General features: G+C 37.4%; 1 protein-coding gene across 2 annotated transcripts; it reads right to left on the bottom strand.

Moving 5' to 3' along the window:
* Window positions 1-1,283: 1,283 nt before the first annotated feature.
* Window positions 1,284-18,238, bottom strand: LOC133515464 (uncharacterized). 2 transcript variants are annotated; one of them, XM_061848015.1, is made up of 8 exons: window positions 17,099-18,231; window positions 14,445-14,542; window positions 9,549-9,679; window positions 8,478-8,558; window positions 8,053-8,188; window positions 5,464-5,578; window positions 5,014-5,155; window positions 1,284-4,089 (listed from the first exon to the last, which is right to left on the bottom strand). In XM_061848015.1, the coding sequence occupies exons 2-8, from the start codon at window positions 14,488-14,490 to the stop codon at window positions 3,862-3,864; spliced, it is 879 nt and encodes a 292-aa protein (XP_061703999.1). In that variant the 5' UTR covers window positions 14,491-14,542; window positions 17,099-18,231; the 3' UTR covers window positions 1,284-3,861. The 2 variants fall into 2 exon arrangements, with proteins under 2 accessions (XP_061703999.1, XP_061704000.1); XM_061848016.1 differs by lacking the exon at window positions 8,478-8,558 and having other exon boundaries at window positions 17,099-18,238.
* Window positions 18,239-25,862: the final 7,624 nt, after the last annotated feature.

Below are 25,862 nucleotides of genomic sequence, written 5' to 3'. Positions count from 1 at the left end.
ATGTCTAAAAAATACAAGCGCGTACATAAAACAAGCATGTCGTAATTTATCATAATTATCGTAATAAAAATTTGTGAAAATTACACTATTTGTTTCTTATTTCTAACTTCTTTAATGAACAGCTATAGTAACCGATTTTTCAAGTCTTTATGATGTTTGCGTAAAAAATACAATGTACTAGTACGTAGATAAAATGTTTTAAAAACGTCTAACCACTGATGTTGCCAGCATACAAAATACTGAGAAATGATCAAATATAATCGATTACTCGGAATCGATTCAGAATCTGATTTCAGGGCTATAACCGCGAAAATCGAAGTTTGTCAATTACACGCATTTTTTTTCTCTGGCACTCTAATTATGTCTTAGTGAGAGTAAAAGAGAGAGATCTCCGCAATTTGCGAATTTCGGTTTTCGCGGTAGGCCCCCAGGAACTACCAAAAATCAAACGGGGAATGCAACTGCCTGAGGGCCTATTGCCAACATCGAAATATCAAAAAAACCTTATCTTCGTCTCTGTCGCTCGTATAGCAATAAAGAGGCAGATAACGATTTTCGATTTTTTTATGTTGTCGGTAGGCCCTCTGCCCACTTGAACTTTATTTATATTACATCGTTTACACTTTGCTCTTGATTCTGAGGGTCATTCCCATTAGTTACCACCAAAACTTGGTTAACGTTCAATACTAATAAAAACAGTATAAATATAGAGTGCTTTAATCAATAATCAATTAAAAGTCTAATTAATTATAAGTTAATTAGTTATTGGTTTAATTATAAGTCGATTACTGTTTCAGTAAACTACCTTAAAAGTGATCAAAAATAGTCGGCCTTTTGACTGATTTGTTTGTTCGTTCGTATAATTGTGACGTTATTTATTCAAACGAACCTTATTGTCGATGGCGCTTACGCCATTATCAGCGATGCTCCTATATAAACACTACGCAGTGCGGCGTAAGCGCCCTCGACTAAAGATCTAGGTTTCATAGATAACGTCACAATTAATTCAATTAACAATTAATAAGATAAAATTCAACCAAACGTTAATTTCTCTTTTACTTTTAATTTTATGCACTTGCAGCGGTTTTAATATGTTTGATCACTTTTAAAGCAGTTAACTGAAACACTAATCGACTTAAAATTATTTATTAAAGCACTTTTTGTATTGAACTCTAACAACATTTTGGTGGTAACTACTGGGAAAAAAAATCCCACCTTTTACCAGTGGTAACTACTGGAAAAAAAATCCCAGTAGTTACCACTAGTAGTAACTAGTGGGATTTTTTTTCCCAGTAGTATCACTGGTAACAACTTCGTGGTAACTAGTGGGAATAACCCGATTCTGCCGCTGCCGGAATGATGTCGGACTCTATGCTCATATAACTATGCCGCTGCTGCCAGCCCACCTTCTCATAGCGGCAAATTGTAAACGGTGTACCTATATGTTGTCTAATTCCACGAAAGCGATGATCCCTTGTTATCCGAAATTCCCGAGAGCGCCATCTACACTTTTATTAACTTTTACCAGTCTTCTAACACTGATTTACATGTACCCTCAGTAAAAGTTAATTGTAGGTACTTATTAGGTATATCCTATACCTACGGCGCCATTTAAATTCCCTAACGGAATAAAAAGAGACTTAGATACTATTAGTCATGACTCACCTCCGAATTCATTGTGAAATGGTTTAGGTGAATTTAATTCGTTGTGAACATGCATCATGTTACAATTTAACATCGTTCAGGTACTTCCATCAGCTTAACTAGATGTTGCAATTTTTCCTACAAAAGTAACGACTCTTTATTATACTAAGCATATTTATTACCTACCCGATTAAGTATATGCAATGCAGTTCGCGCACGAAGTCCGAGATCGCAGAGAAGCCCCGTTCACCCTCACGCCTGATGCTCCCTAAGCTCGAAATTCCTCAGACTTCGTGCGCGTACAATACAAGTAGGTAGGTAGGTAAAAAACGAATTGCACATTTTGACTTGTAGCGAAAGACTCTAAAATTCAGCCACGAGAGTATAGAGTTTCGATCGCTTCAAACTCCATTCTACCTGCTTTAAGTTACTTTGTCTCTTTTCCGGATCAGTTGCAGCATTTGTACACTGATTTCTAAAAAAACCTTTCTGAGCTGGAGTACATAGACTTGTTATCTCTTATCTACCCTGCAGCCAAAGTATATGTACCTATGTATTTCTACCTCTACAATAGTTTAGGAGTAGTACTATCTTGAATACATTCTTACCTAATGAAATTGTATCCATTTCATCGCGTCTTCAGTGGAATAAGCCGTTTGAACTTTTAGTATTTTGCGCGTAATTAGAATTTGAAAGATAGGGTGACATTTTTATGTGACATAGGCATAATTTGTCCTTTTTATCAAAAGTTTGACATAAGGAATCTAAAGGAGGTAGGTTAGGTTGAGCGCGTTCGAGCGTAACAAAAAGTAGTTTAGCGGGCGCGGTGATCAAAATTAGAGACTGGCTAACCAAATGTTGTTGACAGATATTTCCTTGTTGTATCACCAATTGTCTATGATTTAAAAAAAAGCTAAAAGTCTGTTGTCAATTTATGTCATTCATTTAAATTGTTCGCGGTTTATAAGGGGTTTATTTCAGTTTATTTTAAATAATATTAATACTGACTGTACCGAGTGAGGTCCGCAAACTAATATTTAACCTCGTAAATAATTACGACAATGTGCGAAGTCGACGTGAAGCGTTGTATAACGAAAGACTGCAATGTTTACAAGTCGTAAACAATTTAGTAGGTTGGTGCTCTATTAATATTTTGATACATTTAGTACTAGTTCTAACATTTGCCTAACTTTGATTGAGTACGTGAATTTCTTAATATCTGAATCTCATGAACAGGACAAGTGTGTAAAGAAACGGATAAACTAGAAGTTCTGGAAAATATCAATAAAATCAAAACATTGGAACGTAACGAGTTACTGAAAACCAATATGTAGAAGAAATCTGTGGACAGTCACTCCACAGATTTCTTCTACAGTCAGTAGTAATTTGATATAAAAATATAAAATATATAAAAATATCTGTGCGAAGCATGTCTATACATATATGTCTTTGTACTTTACATAGTACACGTCAACGTATATTTAACTCATTTCCTTAGGTACCTCACGTGCGCACAGAAAATAAAAAATATTTTACAGTACATATGGGGCTACTTTATAGCACTAGTGCGAGAAGTAGCATATTACGTTACTGTGTCGAACATTTAAAGGGCCATATGTACTGTAAAACGTTGTACGATACATGTGCGAGTAGGTAATTCGCAACTCGTGTCGATTTAAAACACTCCCTTCGGTCGTGTTTTAATTTATCGCCACTCGTTTCGAATTTCCTATTTTTCGCACTTGTATCGTAATGTACTATTCTAGTATCAAAACTATAATTCCTACTACACAAAGTGTGACCAGCCCAAAATTTTTTAAATTTCCCGCCCAAAATGTGTGTAATATTTCAGTAGCCTCTTAAGCCTTTTAATAGTAGTAGTATCTTATTCTTTTAAAAATACAAAAAACTTATTAAAAAAAAAATCGCCGGTCTCAGTGCGCGGCCGGTGGTTGCGGGCTGCACCGACTACGTTGCTACGTTGCGTTGCTAGAATTTCTACTTCACCCAAGACAATACTAAGTTTTTAAGTATGTTAGAGTCTGTGCGGAAAGAGGAGGAGGAGTCGTGGTATGTATGGGGCCACATACATTCGACAACTCTTTTCTTTCCGAACAGACTATTTTGTTGGCAATCAATATATTTATATACTTATTCTTTCATAGAATACGAGTCAGTTACTTTTCAGGCAGATGAGCAAAAAAATCCAAACTTTTCTTACAAAATATTTATTACACAGCAAATACAGATCACCACACTGAACACATGTAGACCCTGCGCGCTGCCAAGCGCACTTTCGCCGGTGTCGGCGCCGCCGATATTTTCGACAATGTCGGCGTCGGCGGTGCGCGGGCGCAGCTCCATGGTGTCGTATGATTTGTCACGCGCGCGTACTGCGCTCTCCTCGTTGCTGCGCCAGTACAGGGAGTCTATGGTTGCTAGGCACTATGGAAGAATAAAACATCTTCATAAATCTAGATTACGATATTTTGCTTATGATGATAGGTGGCAAACGAGCAGACGAATTGCCTGATAGTAAGCGATTACCGTCGCTTATACATTAATTTGATCGATCTATTTGTTATATATGTACTCAACTATTTACCGATCGTCTCATCGTCTGTATGTAGAGCTTACAAATTTCAAACTTTGCTTAAAACAATTTCTATGTAAAAATGGATAAGGAAAGGCTGGCTGGAAAAGGATGCCAAGATCGAAACCCATATCGGATTTATAATGTATAGAAATCGGTTGTCATTTGTGATGCACAACAGCAGCTTCTAGCTTTGGTGTGCGAGTCTTGATCACATTTTCCTAATCCATTTTTATCTATATAAACTGATAAATCGTACACCAACAATTTATATAGTTTTAGGTGTAGTATAAGTAAGTAGGCAAATTCCTGACTCTTCATATAATATTAGTTCGACGGCATTAAAGTTTGTTATCATTCCATTACGCCACAAGTTCTTCCGCGGGCCCAACTCAAGTTTAAGTAATGATGAACTAAACCTATCTAGCGGTAGTTTCGCAACTCGAGTGCTTCAAGTCATCTCATTACCTGCGCTCTACGAGGTTCCTGCCGTTCTATAGCTGTTTGAATTCTAATTAATCAGGCATATTAAGTTAAACTTAGGCTTACTTGTAATATGCAATGTGTTTATACAAATGTCCTAAGCCGTACCTAAGTTAGGTACACATTGTTAGTTCAATTAACAAATAGCGTTTTAGTGCCTAACGCCAACGAATTAACTACGAGCTAACCTACGTTTTTGGTGTTTTTTAAGCAATTACAACTGTTAGCTCTGTCGATTCACATATTCTGATTTAAGTGTTATTCTTAGACAAACTCTATATTATGACACTCACCTTGACTTTAAGGCCGTTATTCCTGAAGTGGTCCTCAGTGACTCTGAAGTCCAGCGGCAGCGTTACCGTATCGAGGCCCTTGTGCGTGCGACGCACCAAAGTCCCGAGCGCGGCGGGTGGCGCCGGCTCGCCGTTCACGTACCTGCAAAAACATTAAAGTATGAACTAAGTACTACGTCTAACTTACCTATGTACTTTTTTTGTTCCCTCTCTTTAGTGAATTAAGAACAGATAGGCTATGCTGCTTCCCTAACGAGGTTGACGCGGCTGAATATATAATAGACTTTGCCAATTAAACCGCAAAGAGAGTGACAAAAACGAACTTTAATGAAAAATTGACGCTGCGATACGTAGCGATGTGTAGGTCCTTAATATATATTTTTCCTTTATTGTACGCCATCGAAGGTTTTTTACGCTCGCTGAGAGATACTGTAAATACATAGTAGGTACCAAGCCAGCGTCGGTGCCGGGCGCGCCGCCCCCGCCGTGCACGACGCTTGAACGCGCTCGCCGGCGCGGTATCGCGACCGGAACCCGGTTAGCGTAGGACCGCTCTCCGGTAGCACTGAAATAACGAATACCGATGTATCATTTTTCGTAGAAAATTAGTGCAACGTTATTGCAAAAGCAGGTACCGGTCAGTGATCGTGTAAAGCCTGACCAGTAATAGGTATATGATCATTGTCAAGAGGGTTACAGTTCAGTATAGTATGAAAAAATTAGTTCCACTGTAATTCCGCAATATGGAGCATGATCATCATGGTTCTTTTTTATTATACAGGAGGCAAACGAGCAGACGGATCACCTGATGGTAAGCGATTACCGCCGCCCATGGACACCTGCAACACCATACTTTCATGTTCAGGCTCAGGCTTTACTTCACTACTATCTACCTAAGTACTAAGTAGATAGACAGGGACTATTTAAGTATTTAAATATCTTCTTGTATTTTAATAGTGCGAGAACTTGCAAAGTATGGTATCCAACAATACCACCGGGAAATGAAAAACAGTGGAAGCTTTGCAAGTTTGCACCGTCCAAGTCCAAGAACTTCAAGAAAAAGTTTCTACAAAGTTAACAAAGATAATCTTGTCTTATTCTACTTGCACCTCGGCTTATGCTGTAAAATATTAAGATTCATCCACCGTCCGATATCATCTGGGACACTCAGTTAGAAACTTTACCGCTTTGCTCATTGCTTAACGAGCGGGCGAGTCGAAGTTCGCACATGACCAGCCAAAAAAAGCTTAAAAGTCCATTCTACCGGTTAACATGAGGAAATAACTCGAAATTTGCACTCTAGAGGACTGATTGATACACTGTTTTCAAAGAATAAAGACAGCCTTTCTAAATCGGAAATTTCAAGCAATATACACTTTTTAGTTCAGACTAGGTATTCACTATTCAGATTACATATTTTTATCGCAAAGTATCAGTATTTAAAAAAAGTATTTTGAAAATAACTATTTCGTATTTAGTATTTTAAATACAAATTTAAAATAATTATTTTGAATTTGAAATAGTATAATATAATACATGAAGGAAGTATTTCGATTTTGTATATACTATACTTTCTATAAACTATTTTTCACATCTCTGTCTGAATACTCTGAATCATATACCTGCTGACGAGAGAATATCTTAGACTAGGTATTATGTTTGTTATTGTGAGCATTAGTTTCGATTGGAATATCACCCCTTGTCTTAGTTGGGAAAGATATTATCTCAGTAATTTTATTCTGTACTAACTTGGAATAAAGTTACGGGCAAAAGTTTTGCTCGTAGGAAATGTGCAGGCAAAAAGTATTCAATAGTTCTTGGTTTAGTAAATGGTATGTAATGGCCATAAAATAGGTTTTGAAATGGGTATATTTAATTAAATAAATGCTTTAAAAGACAATCATCCATTTTGGAGACTCCTAAGTTTGGCGACAAAATAGCAGTATCAAACATAGTACAAACACGCACTGTGCTGTGTCGCCTCCGCAGTTAATTGAAACTTCGTAAACCTTATTACCAAGATATAAGGTCTACCATTGGTAAGTAAAATTCTTGCTGTTAGTGGATATTCCCCCAGGGCAATCGCGTGCCGGAAAATTGTTAAGTGCTCAGCGAAAATCGAAGTTCTTCAATTGCGGGCATTTTTCTCTGTTACTCTAATTACGTCTTAGTGAGAGTAAAAGAGAAAGATCCCCTCAATTTGCGAATTTCGGATTTTGCGGTAGGCCCCCTCTGCTGGGTCCGGTGCTAGTTCCAAACTGGCGCTAGAGAGTCATCGGCCCTGATCAACAATGTATCAGACATTCCGGTAGGAAGCCGTGGAGTAGCATGTCACGAGAAAAGCTTCTTGATATGGATGTTAGATAACTCGACAGGGAAATTAGCTAACATTACGGCATAATCAATGGAAGAGGTTTTTCAATTGGGATATGCGACCGAAGTTCTTTTTCATTCCTATGAGAAAAAGTGTGTAGGAACAACTAGCAAATTTGGATATACAGGGTGTTTACAGTCACCTGTAATAATTTACAGGGTGAATATATACATACTGCATGAGCAACTTTTACTATGGGACCAACCCCGAAATTGCGAAAAAAAAATTAGCTGTTTCATACATTTTGGCTGTCTGACCTTGACATTTTCTATGGGACAGGAAATATTTTTTCGCGATTTCGGTGTTGGTCCCATAGTAGAGTTGCTCAGAATGTGACTTATATATTTCTAAAATAGATTAATAGGAAATCACTTCGTTTCTGGTTCGGGACACGGTGGGGAAGAGCGACCGCCGGACATCTTTACATTCACATTCTATTTAACATTGTATTTATTATGCTAATTTTAATTTAACTGTTAATTTAATGTAATTGTTAATTTATTTAAGTATTTTAATGTAATTATGAAAAGTGACATGTAATATGAATTATTATAAATATAAGAATATGAATATGAACATCTCATAGCGGTAACGGTCGTCTGTTCCAATTTCGCCGAACCTAGCGTAAAACATGAGTCCAGGGCAGACTTGTAGAACGTACTCACCGACGACGGTCATGTCGGCGTGGTCAGACACAGTGGGGAAGAGGGGTCTCTCGCCGGACACCTCGCAGCGGTAGCGGCCTTCTGTCTCCAGCTCGGCCGGGCCTAGCGTCACGTTTGAGCCCGACGAGTCAGATTTCTAGAGCATATAAAATAAAGCTACTTGAAATAAACTATCTAAGAAAGAGATTCAAAGCACGCTCTATTGCCCTCAACATTTTTAGCGGAGGCAGAGAGGGGCAGAGATTCAACTTTTATTTTATCCAGCCCCCGAAAAATAATATTCGAGCTCTCTTCTAAATATTAAGAAGCGTTCTCAATATTTCTAGCTGGGAATTCCTGAACTGATTTTTAAATGCCTATAAACCGTAATTCCAGCGAAAATCTCAATTTAATTTTAAGTGGTAGTTAAAGGTACTCGTAAATACCTCAACATGCACCCCGGGTAGCGCGAACCGCCTCCTCGGTTCCGGGTCTCGTGGCACGTGGCGGAAGAACTCCTTGCCATCCTTTAATATAAAATTAGCCGTGTAGTTGGATTTTTCTGAGGTGATTTTTGGACTTAAACGCCTAATCTGTTAAAAAGTATTGTTTCTTTTAACCTTTTCAACGCCAAAGACCACTAAAACGGTCATCGTCTGTCGTGCCCGCGACGCCAATGACCATTAAAAAGGCTATGGCGGACGTTGTCAAAGCGACTTTCCTACTGTCAGTTAAGCTTCATATTCGCTCTTCACCAGTTAACTTTTTGGCGTCCATGGCATTTCTTGACACGTGTGGAAAAGCGTTGAAAAGGTTAAGCAGCGGTTACTAGTAGTAGCTTATTCCCAAAAAATCACATCAGAAAATTCCAACTATAAAACACTAATTTAGGCATCCTCAAACGGCCAATCTTCAACTATCATACCTTCTACTTCTCTGGCCTATTAAACCATAAGCAAGACCAGAGCGATTTGATATTGAATCTAGAAAATCGAAAAATTCACACAATAAAATCGAGTTCACGGAATTATGTATAGAGGCTCGAAGAAGGGTTGATAATATCAGCATACTTATACTTATAATAACTTATAGAGTCAGAAACACGGAACTATGCTCTAGAACTAGAGTTGTAGATGTAGGCGTCAAGACAGCTAAGCTTAAGTGGGACTGGGCTAGACATGTCTGCCGCATGCAGCCGGAAAGGTGGGCCGAAATGGTTACTGAGTGGGACCCACGGAACACCATAGACGGCGCAGGCAGACCGAAAAGGAGATGGCGGGCCGACTTGGACGCATTCTATCCAAAATGGTGGGAAAATTCCAATGACAGAGTGGACAAAACGAGGGGAGGCCTTTGTTCAGCAGTGAGGCACCAAATTAGGCTAACAAAAAAAAAATTGGTGTACGTGTAGCATGTAAGAAATAGTGTAATGTACAAAAAGTCTCTATTCTCAATAAAGATAAGTTCATCTACGGCTACAACTTTAGCAAACTACTGCAGCAGCAACAGCAACCTACCTTGTACCACTTGACGGAGTAGAGCACGTCGTGCGGCCCGAGCTGCCAGTGGCACGCGAGCGCTGCGCGCGCGCCGCGCGCCACGTGCGCGGGCACGCGCAGCTCTAACAGCTGCAGCGAGCATGCGCATTCTGTACACAAACACCGATCCATCAACATTAATAAGTATAAATGGTATCTGCAAATATGGCATTACCCTTTTCTAAGCATAGTACGATTTATCGACCACATTACGCGCTAATATAATTTCAACTTTAGTATTTCGATTTAAGGTTTAAATTAGATTGCACTTTCAGGTATTGAGACTTGTCTTCTAATGAATCATCAAAGCTGGATTAATAGGAATATATTTCATTTTTTAGGAAAACCTTGTGTATTGATGAGGCCTGGAAAAGGCATAAAGGCGCCTACCTAAATTATGGGTTGTACTCTAGCGGGGTATTTTATTGGTATTAAGGATTACTCGGTAGCAGATCTACAAAATATTATTAATTTTTATTTTCTTTATTTCATTGTAGTCATGTTCATAATAGATCGCCAAATCTTGGGATTAGTTGTCAAGCGGACCCCAGGCTCCCATGAGCCGTGGCAAAAATGCCGGGACAACGCGAGGAAGAAGAGTCATGTTCATAATACAGCCAATATAATAATCGTACATCGACTAACACCACAATCGCCATCGATTACACATAATAAATGAACGGTACAAAAGCTCCTCATTTGGCATACTTGATTATTAAATTAAAACTTTAATAATGTATGGTGTCCTTCACCGGCAAAGCGGCCTGTATCGTAGCGGCTGGCAAGGTTACTCAAAGGGTTACCTACGAATTTACATAGACTTTAGGTACCGAAAAACTACCCAACTATAGTCCAAAGCTCCCAACTATGGTCCACAAATAAACTCAATTTTTCTCGTTCACTATATTTTTGTTCACTGTATTTTACTATATTTTTGTAGTTCTAAGGCAAAATATGTTTATAAATGGAAGGTAAAACTAGGAGTAAACCAAAACGAACATTGGTATAGATACTTAATTTCCTTTTGAACTTGTGGACCATAGTTGCAGTATTGGACTATAGTTGGGTAGTTTTACGGTACTTACATGCAATGTATAATGATAAGAAATAACTAAGTATATCAGAGCCGGAATCATTTTCGTCCTACACTGACCTACATTACCTCTATGTTACAGGTTAAAGACCTTTTGTAAAAGCCAACAATCATCGTAATAAAGCCTGCTACTAAATCGGAAAAGTGAAACATTTGTCCCCTAGGGAACTAATTTCCTGCAAGCAACTTGAAACAACCCCCGTCGTTAGTGCGACCAAGCATGAATACGATAAAACACAAAAAAAACATTAGTGTAAACAGAAAACAACGAATTAGAAGAAAGATAAGCTAGGAATAATAACCAAGGCAAGGGATATAATAATTTCCGTTGCTTGAGAAATGATATGGGTTCTGATTGTGCCGTTTTGGCTACGGAACCCTAACAATATGTTATTTTTATCACGCGCCTTATAAAACCAATGAGATCAAACGACTTTCGCCTTATGTGCCAATTAGGTACATCCACACTTTATCAGGCCTGATATAGTACCCCTAGTGTAAATTTTATCGACATCATAACGTGACGAACGCGTTTGCGTTAAGTCTCATTTTGTATAGGATTTTGAGTTTCCAAAACGTCCCGCTTGGCGCGCTCTTTCTAAATCCAATACAAAATGAGACTAAACGCAAACGCGTACGTCACGTTTCAAAATCGAATTTATTTACACTAGGGGTACAGTTATCGGGCTCGAGAAAGAATATTTTTCCGTTTCACCAAATATCAGCACATTGTTTACAATATTTTAAATGTGAAAAAATGGTTTATATGCAAAAATATAACATTGAACATTAAAAGCAATCAGAAACAAAGTATTTTTTACATTTCAGATATTGTTAACGATGTGCTGATATTCCGTGAAACGATTATCAGGCTCGAAATCGGGACTGATTTTGGGCCCGAAATCAGTACCCCCAGTGTAAATTTATTCGATAGCGAAACGTAACGTACGCGTTTGTGTTAAGTGTCATTTTGTATGGGATTTTCAGTTTCCAAAACGTTCCGCTTGGCGCGCTGTTTCTAAATCCCATACAAAATGCGTACGTCACGTCACGCAATCGAATAAATTTACGCTTCAGGCCAGACATCATGCGTCATATGCAGGACTCGCCGAGTGCCGAGCCGATTATCGGCACCTCGGCACGATATATACATATAATATATAGATATTTATAAATACTTAAATACATAGAAAACACCCATGACTCAGGAACAACAAATACTAAAAAGTACGGAACCCCACGGTGGGCGAGTCCGACTCGCACTTGTCCGGTTTTTTTATCCCGTAGCCCAGTATTTAGTCCACCGCTTTCACCCAATAGTCTTGTTAATTTTAGGTTTCATCAACTCTCAATAGCGTTTACACCCTGGCGGGCGTGTCAAAAGGGCCTCTACATGTCGGCTTCTGCTCCAAGCTCGCCTCTCAAATGTGGAACACCATCATACCATGATGGGTAAAAACAGTAAGTACAAGTTATCTTTTTTTGGAACAACTTTTATCTGCTGTTGTATTTTGTCATATTAGATTTAAAAAATCCAAACAGTCATAAAAGATAGGTAAGAAAAGGCAACAAAGATACAAACAAAGTGGACATAAATCAGTCGGGAACTAGAACAAAGAATAAATTAGTGTTTTCGTATGCATGTAGGTCGTAGCTATCTGGAGAACGTTATATGGATCTAGGATGTCCTGGTCTGTTATCTGTGCTAATTTTAGAGCTGCACTGGACACGTACCTATGTGCTCTAAGTTCCATTCCTAAATACAGTCTGCTGCGGAGATGTTTGACCCCCAGCCCACAAACTTTTAGGCAGCGGGTCAACTATATTTGCATTAATTAGTTAATTATTGCACATCTTGAGCATAATAATTATTGACATTAAGGGTCTGTTTAATATCCAAGTAAAGTCTTGAATAAGCTACTTGCCACTTATCTGACGAATAAAGTCATCGTTGGCGTATCGCAATCTTCAAATAAGATTAACTGGGAGATATAGCGCTAAGTTTTGCACTAGCAAGTATAGCTGCAGTTAATTAATACTACTTTCGACTACACTATTTATAACCGTTTCTAAGTTAACATTTTAAAATGTCTCCTTAAAAATGTCTACCCTGTAAAATATCCCCCTTATAAAGTCTTGTCCTTGCACAAATGTGAATAACGTTTGTCTGATTATCGACCTATAGTTCGTGTCATCCACGATGACGCGCAGATATGACAACTCTAACCTTACATCTATAGCGATTGATTAAAGGCCTCCAGAGTGGATCAGGCCAAATTAAGCAGTCTCAATTATTAACCGACGCAGCCAGCGCTGTCCGTTCTAATTAGTCTCTTAGGAGACTGCTGCAGAGACCATTGAGTTTAAATTAAGCTAATCATACGTACATGCATACATATAGGCTCTATGTTATGTACCGCATTGGCAACCTACTGTCTATTTTACCTACTCATAGTGTTGTGTTCCTGCCGATGAGTAAGGTTGCCAGAGCTCAACGAGGGGTGGGAGGGGGTTAGGGTCGGCAGCGCGCATGTAACTCCTCTGGAGTTGCAGGCGTACATAGGCTACGGATACTGCTTACCATCAGGCGGGCCGTATGCTTGTTTGCCACCGACAATAGTAGCCGTCCTAAAAGAATTTTAATATTAGGGTTCCGTACCCATAGGGTAAAACGGGACCCTATTACTAAGACTCCGCTGTCCGTCCGTCCATCCGTCCGTCTGTCTGTCACCAGGCTGTATCTCATGAACCGTGATTGACTAGACAGTTGACATTTTCACAGATGATGTTTTTCTGTTGCCGCTATAACAACAAATACTAAGAAGTACGGATCCTTCGGTGGGCGAGTCCGATTTTATTAGTAAATCTAACATTTGGCACAAAAATTGCTTTTTTAAATTACTTTTTTTACTTAGTCATAATTATCTTCAAGTTACCAGATACTACTTAAATATTACTAAAAATGATAACATTATTTTGTAACAGTAGTTCCAAACAATTAACCATCTTGATTACCTGCACGCGGTTGGTTAAGCGGAAAAAGAAGCTTTTCGTTTGTTATTTTGATGTTTCATAATACGTATGTATATGTCTTTAAAATCCTTAAAATGAACCATAAGGAGGGGCCCAACTATATATATACAGGGTGGATTTTATGGGTCTTAATGGGTCAGTGAGGGCAACTACCAGATCCCGGGCTACTGCGCGAAAACGGTCTTAGAAGGCCTTCCCTCGATTTCAAATTAATGAAGATTGGCGTTTACATGTTTTGGAAAAAAGATGCAGGTTGCGAGAAAAAGGTAATTTTTGACAAACTTTTTTTTTGATTTCAATCGATCCCATTCCTATCCAGGATCAAAAGCTTTTATGGGACCAAAAAAACCGGCTAGAAAAGCCTCAAATCGAGGAAATATTTTCCCATACAATTTGTATGAAAATGAAAAATTTTATTTTTCACATGCTATTTTTTTTATGCCAATCGGTTCCATTCCTATCCCGTATCAATAGTTTCCTAAGGCCAAAAAGGTTGTAAGAAAATGTAAGGAACCCTTGAGAACTAGAAAAACATGCAATTAAAAAGTATTCCCATTAACAACCGACAATCAGGTCTTTTGCCTGAGAATATATCGCTATACCTTATCGCGTGCGAAATATTGCCGGTCGAATGACACTTCCTACTTCACTTGTCTGAAATGTTGCGTGATTGCCATGTCATTAGAGCTAGGGAAAGGACTTACTTTCTATTCTTTTCTTTTTTTAGTTGTAGCCTGTAATTTACTCACCGACTGTGAAGGCGAGCGCGACGAAGAGGCAGGAACGCGTCGCCATGTTTCATTCACAAGACTCCGTCCATTGTGGGGCAGTAGCGTTCACATAGCGCCTGTCAAATATATAATGACCGGAGTTAGCAATTATTGACAATTTACCTTAAATGACACAAAAGGCCCAACGAGTCGTTTTGACACAATAATTTTAAAAGTTATCGCTTTCGCTACTCTATCCCTGAGAACGTTCTTTGATAAAGAAAATGATTACGGCCAACGGGTAAGTTTGGCTATGGCATAGTGAGGCTGGCCTACATATTGTAGAAGATAGTGTAATACGGCGCAAATAACAAAGTCGAAAGAGTTCGAAATTCAAACAATGTACAAGGAAATTTGACCTTACTGCATTTGTTAGTTACGCGGTATTGCACTATCCCCGACGATATTGGGGCCTGTTCAGATATTGATTACCTAATATTTGTTGCGTATAGTAGCAAATATATATTATAAAGTCGCAGTAAACACTAATCGACATTTAAACAGGCCCCAATGTAAATGTCAGCCACACTTATCCTACAGCCACACTTACCCGTATTGTTAGTAACATTTTTGAAGTGAATCAGTGAAAGCCTGAAAATAGTTTCTTATAAGAATAAAATAAAATCCGAAGTAATTACTACACAGTAAGTAGATTAAGATATTTATTTACCTTCTAAAGCAATTTTTTTAATTAGGGTTCCGTAGCCAAATGGCTAACAACGGAACCCTTATAGATTCGTCATGTTTTCATAGCCTGTCTAACTAAACAATACCAAGAACTTATAAATTTACCACTGTGTGACCACAGGGAATACACAAATGTATCTAGATAACTTAAAATTATAAATAATAAATATGATAAGGACATTCTGACACAAATTGACTAAGTCCCACAGTAAGCTCCATAAGGCTTGTGTTGAGGGTACTTAGACAACGATATATATAATATATAAATATTTAAATACATAGTAAACACCCATCACTCAGAAACAAATATCCATGCTCATCACACCAATAAATGCCGTTACCAGGATTTGAACCAAGATTTGATAACGTGTAACCGCTCGTGCTAATATTGATTCCCGAGCAAGCGAAAGATTCCTACGTTATTAAATATTTATCATTCAAATCCACATTTAATAAGTCAATTCAATCAGCTAATATAAGGAAACAACTCAAAATTTGCATCAGATTTCTTTGCCACACATGTAGATAAAATGCAACGTTTTTGAACAATGAAGAGAGCCTTGCCAGCCACCAGCTGGTGAGGTGAAAAATATATAAATACTCATAAAGGTCTATGTCGAAAATTGGATTTTTGATACAAGCTTTTATCGATGACTGTACTTTTCTTTTAACAGTCAACTACTAATACTCATAGAGACAATTCTAAAAAATCCAAACCTATTGACGTTGTGTTGTTTTATCTCACAGACTTCGATGGTACCGTAACATCGCATTTGTCACCCGACTTACATGAAGTTCTCCTAGAACTCTAACTCTATCGGAAAATGGAACTGAGTCTAATTTGCATACAAACAACAAAAAACGGAACAGGTGAAAGTAAATAAAAGCTTGTAAACATACCTTAGTACCTACCTACATGATCAAAGTTCGACTAGTCTATTATGGGTCATTCTACTCTCATGCCCCGGGCTATACCTATCCGCAAATTTCCAGAAGATTCCGTTCAGCTGTTTTTGTTGTAGATGGAACTTGACACGAGTTACACAGTCACGAAAAAGAGATGCTAATCAAGCGGAATTTCCTAGGAATTTGCGAATAGGCCTGAGGAATGAGATTTCTATACAATGACCCTTTATTTATTTTAGTTTCACGTGTAACTATTTCACTCAAAAGTGAACCAAACGAAGCTCGCGGCGATAATATGTAATTGTGGCGTGCCGAACCTTTGTTCCGCAAATTTTACGGCACTAACTAGAGTTTCAAGTTTCAAACACTAACGAAGTTTATGAGTAACTAATCAGTTACATTTCGAATTCCATTTGTGTTACAGTTATAATTAAATACCTACATATTTGGGGACAATCTTACACAGATCGACCTAGGGACCGATTTCGTCACTCGAAAATCTGTGGAAAACAGCGAAATGCTATATTTGAAATACGGGCGATAGAAATTGGGAATCGAGTGGTATTGACCACTCATTTTCAATTCCATTAGGAGAATTTAAATGCCTAGTAGTGGAGATATTATTGAACAAAATACACGAAATCGAGTGGTCGAAATTCAAAAATCGGCCCCCTAGTCCCAAACTAAGCAGAGCTTGTACAGTTAAGTCTAAAAATATTGAATCTGAACCTCATTGTCCATATGTGTATACATATTTTTGGCATTTTGTCGTTCCGGATCTATATTTTAAGGCTTGACTAATTATTCGTAATAAACACACAATTCCCTGGACGGGATTCGAACCCGGGACCTGCTTCATAGGCAGGGTCACTACCGACTAGGCTAGATACCTATGTATTGTATTTTTCAAACTATAGGTACGCAATTTTGCGAGATTTGGCGTTAATAGGTTATACATTATATGGAGATGACACCTGTCACCCTACCCATCAAGTTTGAAAAATACTATAGCCACAGAAACTGAAAAACAAATAACCTACCTATGTGCCTATAAATTAAGTTTATTTTCAGCATCCAACTGAGCTTATATTTCATAAATTTTCACTAGATACTAAATCTTGCTACTTAATCTTTCTAATAAACACCTAAACACGCAACTCAGAATCGAAAAGCAAAAACCGATTCGAAAATCAAATCGCACTTCACTATTTAAAGCGCACTCACGAATAGCAGCCGTTTCAGAACCCCCAAGACATTACGAAAAATAAGTTTCGGAACGGACCCCGGGTTTGGAACGCGACTCGCGAGTTTAAATTCAAACGTGGAACGCGTGGCGCCGAGCCGAGCGCCCCTTCCCAACTATCGTGCGGGCTGTTGCTTGGGAAACTTTAACTTCAAAACTGTCATACTCGTAGTGTGCCTATATTAAAGCTTATTTAAGAGTAAGACACATCAATATTATAGCTTTTATATTTAGGGAGTTCTTAATTAGAATGGCAAAATTTTTGAATGTGTAAACAACCCAAAACAAAATCCTGGATCTGCCACAATGAAGAACTGTCAAATGAATTTGACAGTAAGCCAGAAGGAAAAATTCGACTTGTTTTATTGACAGATAGTGACATGGCTTCTGATACAGCGATGTCGCCCGCAAGGTGACACATGCTAATTGAATGTTGACATATGGCGTGTGGTTACGCCAACGCCCCTGATCGTAATCATGGAAAGATAGGGGATACCGTATGAATAAAAATATCTACATTTTGTTGATTTACATACAAAATTGGCTTGATTATCTAAGTTTCATTCAAAGAAATTAAATTAAAATATATTTAAATGTTAGTATGCTCAGATATTAGGATGTTTACATATCTGTCTTTGAATTACGCTCACAGATACATAGTACATAATACTGTAGAACTTCGCTAATCCGGACAGCCAAAAAAGATTTTTTTTGTATGTATGTTATTTATGTAAATAAAGATTAACATCACTAAACTACACTGCACCTACTTAATCTTTCTGGTTTGACCCATTGGTTGACTGGTAGAGAATGCCTTAAGGCATTAAGTCCGCCATTTGTACCTTCATGTATTGTGCAATAAAGATTAAATAAATAAATAAATAACATCGTTAATAATATATATTTTAATCATATAAGACATCATAAAAGCTAGATTTTATTTATTGGGTCCGCTTAGCCATATCTAATTTAGTTTTATTGCTAGAGTAGAGTAGACTTAGAAAATATATAAATATAGAAATATAGTTTCCCCTTAATAAATGAAATATACCTAAATAAATAGATGTTATTATAGTCACCAGGATTAGTTTATTCAATTATTTAAAGAAACTTTGTAAATGCCGTTTATTAGTGGATAATTATTAGTTATTTTCAGCTAATGTTTTCGTTACCTACAAATGACATTCGTGAATAAATAAGGATCTGCTATTGAAACACGATGGTTAGTGTTTTACAAACTGAATTAAAATTTAAATATTTAAGTGGTATGTTTGTGTAATAACTATACTCTGACAATTTCGCAAACCCAATTTGTCAGTAAATAAGAACAAAATAAACTATACTCATCCCTTTCTTTTGGGTGCCAGTATAGTACTAGTGTAAGATAAAGACATTATGTTTCCCTCTGTCTATGTTCGAAATGAGACAGTCCCTGGCCAAACTTTAGAAGAGTAAATATATAGAGCCTATTGTCTGTCAAGCCATTTCCGTCAGTAGAAAAAAGCGGCAAGGTTTAAAAAATGAGGCGCGAAGACGCCTTTTTCTACTGACAAATTTGTTTGACAAACTATTTTATTTTCTTGGATAGATTCCACTAACAAATTAAAGTTGTTTGTAGCATGTTTTTACTTTTTGCTTCTGCTGCTTCTGAGATAATTTACAAGCTCGTCATTTAATTTCACCAATCAGTGTATGTGAATAAAATATTTGCAGCTAAAATTGAAAATTAGCTCTGACGATGAAGTAGGAAAGTCGCCATCGAATTTTTTCTTAAGTTTTTTTTGCAAAGGTTTACACACACACACACACAGCCAGAGTTATTTTATTGTCATTGGTAAAATCTAAGTAGTATTTTATAAGTCTTATAATAAGTATGCATGTACTTTCTTTAAAAGAAACGTGTCTATGTGCTCGAAACCAACGCAACGACGTTTGAGGAATTCTAGATGCGCCATCTCGAACCAATATTGCCAATATTGGCACTCGGCAGCCTGCATAACACCCTTGTGAACCTGCAAAGGCCAGTTTTCAATGAAACTCCGAATATTTGACGGTGTAGGATGTAAGAAACGTTATGAGGAAAGTGGACCACCGTGTACCTATAAAAACGTAGAAAAAAGTAGCAGTCCCCCTTTCCTCTGTAAAAGTTAGTTAGAAACTTCCAAAGATTCGCAATTTGTTTCCCGCTCCTAAATCTAAAAATCGAAAAAGTCCAACTACAGATATAATTACTTTAATATAATGTATGTATGTATGTATGTATGTCCCTTTATTGCATAAAAGTAATTATATATAATTACATTATGGTCTAACGAAGGGGAATATTAGCGAGGGACTCCGTTTTAACTCGCCAATTTTCTTTCGTGTGTCCGGACTTTCTCCTCTACTGGTCGCAATTCTCAACCGATTCTCGTGAAATTTTGTGACCAGATTCTATGATGAAATAGATTTTTTGTGGCTAGGTATTTTTTCCTTTTATATTTTTAGGGTTTCGTGCCCAAAGGGTAAAACGGGACCCTATTACTAAGACTTCCCTGTCCGTCCGTCCGTCCGTCCGTCTGTCACCAGGCTGTATCTCATGAACCGTTAGACTAGAATAGTTAGACGGCTGAATTTTTTACAAATGATGTATTTCTGTTGCCGCTATAACAACAAATACTAAAAATCAGAGTAAAATAAATATTTGAGGGGCCTCCCATACAACAAACTATTTTTTTGCCGTTTTTATAGATAATGGTACGGAACCCTTCGTGCGCGAGTGCGACTCGCACTTAGCCGGTTTTTTAAGCTTATCGCGAGGTCTACAGCTCACAGAACCACTAGTGGATATCTATTATATAATTAATATTAAGAAAGTACCGACATGAAACTGTGAAAAAATATTTCCCGACAATATCCAGAGAGAAAAAACCGGCCAAGAGCATGTCGGGCCACGCTCAGTGTAGGGTTCCGTAGTTACTCTTCCGTCACAATAACCTAAACTGGAGCTTGAAGTATAGTAAATTGTTAACCAAGGGATGAAACGCTACCTTTCACCTGAGTTAAACAAATAGGCAAATTTGCATAATCAGTACCTAATTAAAATAAGGCTTTTTACTATGAAGGGAAAACTTTTTGCGATAACTCAAAAACAGCTAAACTGATCATGTCCGCTATAGTTTTCATTTATTGTTTTTCTTAAGGTCTACTTCCACGATTTTTTTCATATTTTTTGGACCTATGGTTCAAAAGTTAGAGGGGGGGGGACACATTTATTTTTTCTTTCGGAGCGATTATCTCCGAATATATTCACTTTATCAAAAAATGTTTCTTGAAAACCCCTATTAGTTTTGAAAGACCTTTCCAACGATACCCCACACTCTAGGGTTGAAGCGAAAAAAAAATTTCACCCCCACTTTACGTGTAGGGGAGGTACCCTAAAAAAAATTAAATTTTTAGATTTTATTGTACGACTTTGTCGGCTTTATTGATTTATATATTCATGCCAAATTTCAGCTTTCTAGCACTAACGACCACGGAGCAAAGCCTCGGACAGACAGACAGACAGACAGACAGACAGACAGACAGACAGACAGACGGACATGGCGAAACTATAAGGGTTCCGTTTTATGCCATTTGGCTACGGAACCCTAAAAATGGAGGCTAGGTACATGTAGAAGCGGTCGACCACTTTCCTCTTAGGTGACGTGAACCTTTCATGTGTCGGAACTTGGATCAACATTTGTAGCTCTAATTAATAATCAATTACAATTCAATACTTACAGTACGGATCCACGTTCCCATAATACGAGAGGTTAAATGCCGATACCGTTAAGGGCATCGTTTAGCAGCGCCGGTATCAGAAAGATTGAGATGCTATCAACATGTGCCATTTGTTACCGACTCATATTAGTTGCTTTACTCCTGAGGTGTGACCGATTTTTAACATAAAACCTCAGATGTGCTATTTTTATTTAAAGTTGTTCTCTAAACTTTTTTTTAAATTTGAGATTATTTGTTATTTCTACTCAGAATCAAGGTCTCTTTCGGCCCTAATAGACGAAAAAGAAAAAAATTCAACTGTCTAGCTATCACGGTTCATGAGATACAGCCTGGTGACAGACGGACGGACGGACGGCGAAGTCTCAGTAAATTGTCTCATATAATGGTTTATTCATTTTTTTTTTAAATAATATAGTCAACTTCACTTTTTTTATTATTAGAGCTTATTTAGTAAGTAAATAGCTATTTATTTAAGTATTCATCATAGATTTTTTGAGAATAAAATTCTTAAACCATAAACCATACCTGTTAATAAACCATATCTGTTAATGACTAGTAAAATATGCAACCTACATACTTGTTTACACTACAGTGTGTATTTTTGATAAAACCGCAAACTTACACTAGACGTAGGTTTTATTGCTATAAAACTATTCTGAGTTTTTTTTTCTACTCGTCAACTGTAACAGTTGAATTAAGATTTCGTATACCAAACTATAATTGCGTACTTTTCATGTATGGGCTCCCACTCAACTATAAGATTCATTTCGATACGGATATATGGGGGTGGCGCTAACGGGTAGGGGGGCTTTAAGGGTCCCTTTTTTAGTTTTTCGTAAATAACCCGTAAACGGTGGCCCACCCATAACAAAAAAGTTCTATCACGCAAATAACCTATATAAAATTTTCTAAAAGAAGATTCATTACACTTTTTCGCTAAGATCAGTTAATTAAAACCAATTTTATGGACCATTTTTCTATATTTTCGTAAATAACTCGTAAACGGTGGCCAATAGTAAACAACGTTGATAAACGTAAATAATCTACACAAAATTTTCTATAAAAAGATTCAATACACTTTTCGAAAGGATCATTATTAAAAAACATAATAAGGAGGGAAAGTTAATTAAAATCAATTCTAAGGTTCCTTTTATTTCGTTTTTCGTACCTACCAGAACATAATACATTTTTGATTTTTACGACGTTTTGAGTTAAAACAAGGTAGTGGTATAATAGATACCGCACCAATAGAGATCAGACAGCTATTCTGTTAGAATTCTGTATTAGTTCATAATGAATCTTATTCCGTGCTCAATAGAGTAGTAATTCAATAAACGCTACCTATGCGGCTTGACCATTTTTTCATAGTGGCACGCGCCTTTGCGGTTTTTAAACAATAGATAAGACGATAATCCGTAGAAGCTCACGGAGAAAAATAGAAACTATACATTGCTTGTTGAATTATTTTACAAGGAAAAATAAAAGTAGTCAATTTTTTACAAAATCTATAAGAGTGTGTTCATCAAAGCCTTTTATTATGCTTTCGTATCAAAAATACACGCTGTATTGCTATACAGAAAACACAAAGGTAATATACAAGGTGTTAGGTGCCCGTGAGCATGCGAGAGATTTTAACGGTGCATTCCTGATGGCAACAGAAGCAAGAAATGTTATATGACTTTTTGTGAAATTCGACAAAAAACAAAAAAAAAAATGTTTTTTTCTTTTCTCTTTGTTTGAACACTCCTGTACATAAAACGTACTTTTTATTGATAAACACATAACCTAAAATTAACTAAAAAGTTTTTTTTTATTTGGGAGTAGCCTCACGAATACATTTTTTTAATTTTTCGATAACAATCAATAGGTATGTCCAGACTAGACCTCAAAGTGGCAATACCGCAGTCAAAAATGTGTTTTGTACCGACTTATGGCGAAAAAATGATTTCGAAAAACATTAAATTATCTCTGAAACTAGGCCTAATCCAGAAAATTTTATATGACATTTTAGTTTCTAAATATTACCAGGAATGCTTAGTTAAAATGTCTCGCAATGCTCACGGGCACCTTGTATTATTGGCCGTTACTGTACCTATCGGATACACTTAAACTTAGTAGATAGGTATATCTACTTACCCTTGTCATCCAGAACTTTCACAAGTCCATATAAACGCGATTGTTTAGGTCCCTGGAGGCTGGATTTGGACCCTGCACTACCATAAGCGTATGCGCACTGCAAATTGATCATGACACGGTCGCGCAAGCTAAGCTTAATTCACTTTATTGTTATTCACTTCAACAGCCTGGAAAGGATTATTTTGTTCGCTAGTGTGGAAATGATATTCAATGTGTTTAATTTGTTTTCGATGCTTGTGATAAAGTACAGTTTTACTCACATATTTGAAGCCACAATTAAAATTAATAATTTGGTCTAGCAATAAGAGCGTGGGACTTACAATCTGGAGGTCGCGGGGTCAAACCCCGGCTCGTACCGATGAGTTTACCGGGACTTATGTACGAAATATCATTTGATATTCACCAGTCGCTTTTCGGCGAAGGAAAACATCGTGAGGAAACCGGAATGCAAATTGATCATGACACGGTCGCGCAAACTAAGCTTAATTCACTTTATTGTTATTCAGTTCAACAGCCTGGAAAGGATTATTTTGTTCGCTAGTGTGGAAATGATATTCAATGTGTTTAATTTGTTTTCGACGCTTGTGATAAAGTACAGTTTTACTCACATATTTGAAACCACAATTAAAATTAATAATTTGGCCTAGCAATAAGAGCGTGGGACTTGCAATCTGGAGGTCGCGGGTTCAAACCCCGGCTCGTACCGATGAGTTTATCGGGACTTATGTACGAAATATCATTTGATATTCACCAGTCGCTTTTCGGTGAAGGAAAACATCGTGAGGAAACCGGACTAATCCCAACAAGGCCTAGTTTACCCTCTGGGTTGGAAGGTCAGATGGCAGTCGCTTTCGTAAAAAACAATGCTTACGCCAACGCCAATGCCAACGCCAAGGGATAGGCAACTAGTCAAGCGAACCCCTGGCTCCTATGAGCCGTGGCAAAATGCCGGGTCAACGCGAGAAAGAAGGAATTTGGGCTAAAGATGAAAAGATGACCAAAGTCTGATGACAGCTCAATTCATGCACCACTATGAAAAGCTGTTTGTTTCAAAGTCAGTTGAAATCCTCACATGGCTCAGGTTTTCATTTCATACATCTAAAATTTGTCACTCGTTCATCTATCAACATAAGCATCAATAAAAGTGCGCCCTAAGACTATTAAATAGTTTTAATAACAACCAAATCTTTTATGAATGCCAAATGCCTCATGTAAGGTAAGGTAACTGCTCTCATTAGGGAGCTCTCGCTTTGCGACAGAAAAAAGTACTGCAATTAAATAAAACTGCGGTAATAACAGCAGTTAGCCTAATTGTCCAAATAAAAACGTAGCAATTAGACGAGACATTTTTGTTTTTTGTTATCTAATTACACTGCTATCATTGCGCATATATTATTTAAAGAGACATTACCCAGGTCGCCACTATCCCGACTGCGCGACAAAAAGGAGGATAATGTTAATATCGCCATTGATGGCAAAAAAAGCGTACAAATCGCCTGATACACAATGCATAACAATCGTATGTTACGTTTGACTAGAAAACTAAAGTGTGGTTAATACTCGTACGGGTATCTGGTGTGGCACATTAGGGGCACTAGTGGCTGGCCTTCTCATTGGACTGCTTACAGATTGATATTAGTGTTAGTACTTGCGCTTAGTGGCAAATTTATGAATTCGTACTAAACACTAATGAATGTGTAAACTGGCCAAATGTGGCGGCCAGCCACACTTAGGGGAAAGCAAAGCGAAACGGCATCGGCACACTTAAAAAAATACATATTCAACTAATCAACAGCTTTATTTATGAAACTCTTATAGAAAATTAACAAGGATTTATTCTTCTATACTCGTAATATTATTTAATTAGCCAAGACTTTAATCAAACCAGGCATAACGAGATATTAGTATGGTTACCCGTTTGCCACACTTACCTGTACTGACCTTAAATTATGGGTGCACTGACAAGATAACTTAAAAATATGTCCCATTATTCCGTTTAAAATATTTTTGAGTAAGATGTGTGCACCCATAATTTATACACTTGACTGTACGCGTTCGGGCTGCGGTTTTAAGGCGCGGTGTATAGTAAAATGCGCTATTTTTAAATCGATATTTACAAGCTTGTACAAAGATTTCATCGATTATTTTCTAGTATGTATAACTTCAGTCCTTGAACTAGCCGTATGCTTGTCAGAAACACGAGGGCTCATCTTTTTCTCGATAGATTATCGCTTTGAAAATATGCTTAGAATTGTGTCTTTTCCGATATTTTAGAAGTACTATGACGAATATCAATATGAAATTTACTTCATTCGATAGCTTTTAAGTAACTCTATGATTTTGCTTGTCATTTTATCGGTGCGTTAAATTTTTCATTCATAATTATGAATTCAACGTTTTGTCTACTAAACGTTACCCTGCGCGGCAATACCGTCAGTACGCCAGTACGCCCGTGACCACTGTCAGCGTCGGACCTGTGCTAGTTTAGCGGACGTTACATAAAATGGATAATCACACTATAAATACACAAATATGTTATACACACAATGTTTTTATCACACTTACGAAGAAAAACTAAAGTTTAAGCTACTTGATTCCTAAATACGGTGACATTTCAGACATCCGTCCGTCATATTATGTTTTTTGACAAGTTTTACACACGC

Source organism: Cydia pomonella, chromosome 2 (genome assembly GCF_033807575.1).
Source record: "Cydia pomonella isolate Wapato2018A chromosome 2, ilCydPomo1, whole genome shotgun sequence".
In the NCBI taxonomy this organism is placed as follows: domain Eukaryota; kingdom Metazoa; phylum Arthropoda; class Insecta; order Lepidoptera; family Tortricidae; genus Cydia; species Cydia pomonella.
Note: the sequence above shows the minus strand (reverse complement) of the source record. Positions and strands in the feature narration are given on the sequence as shown.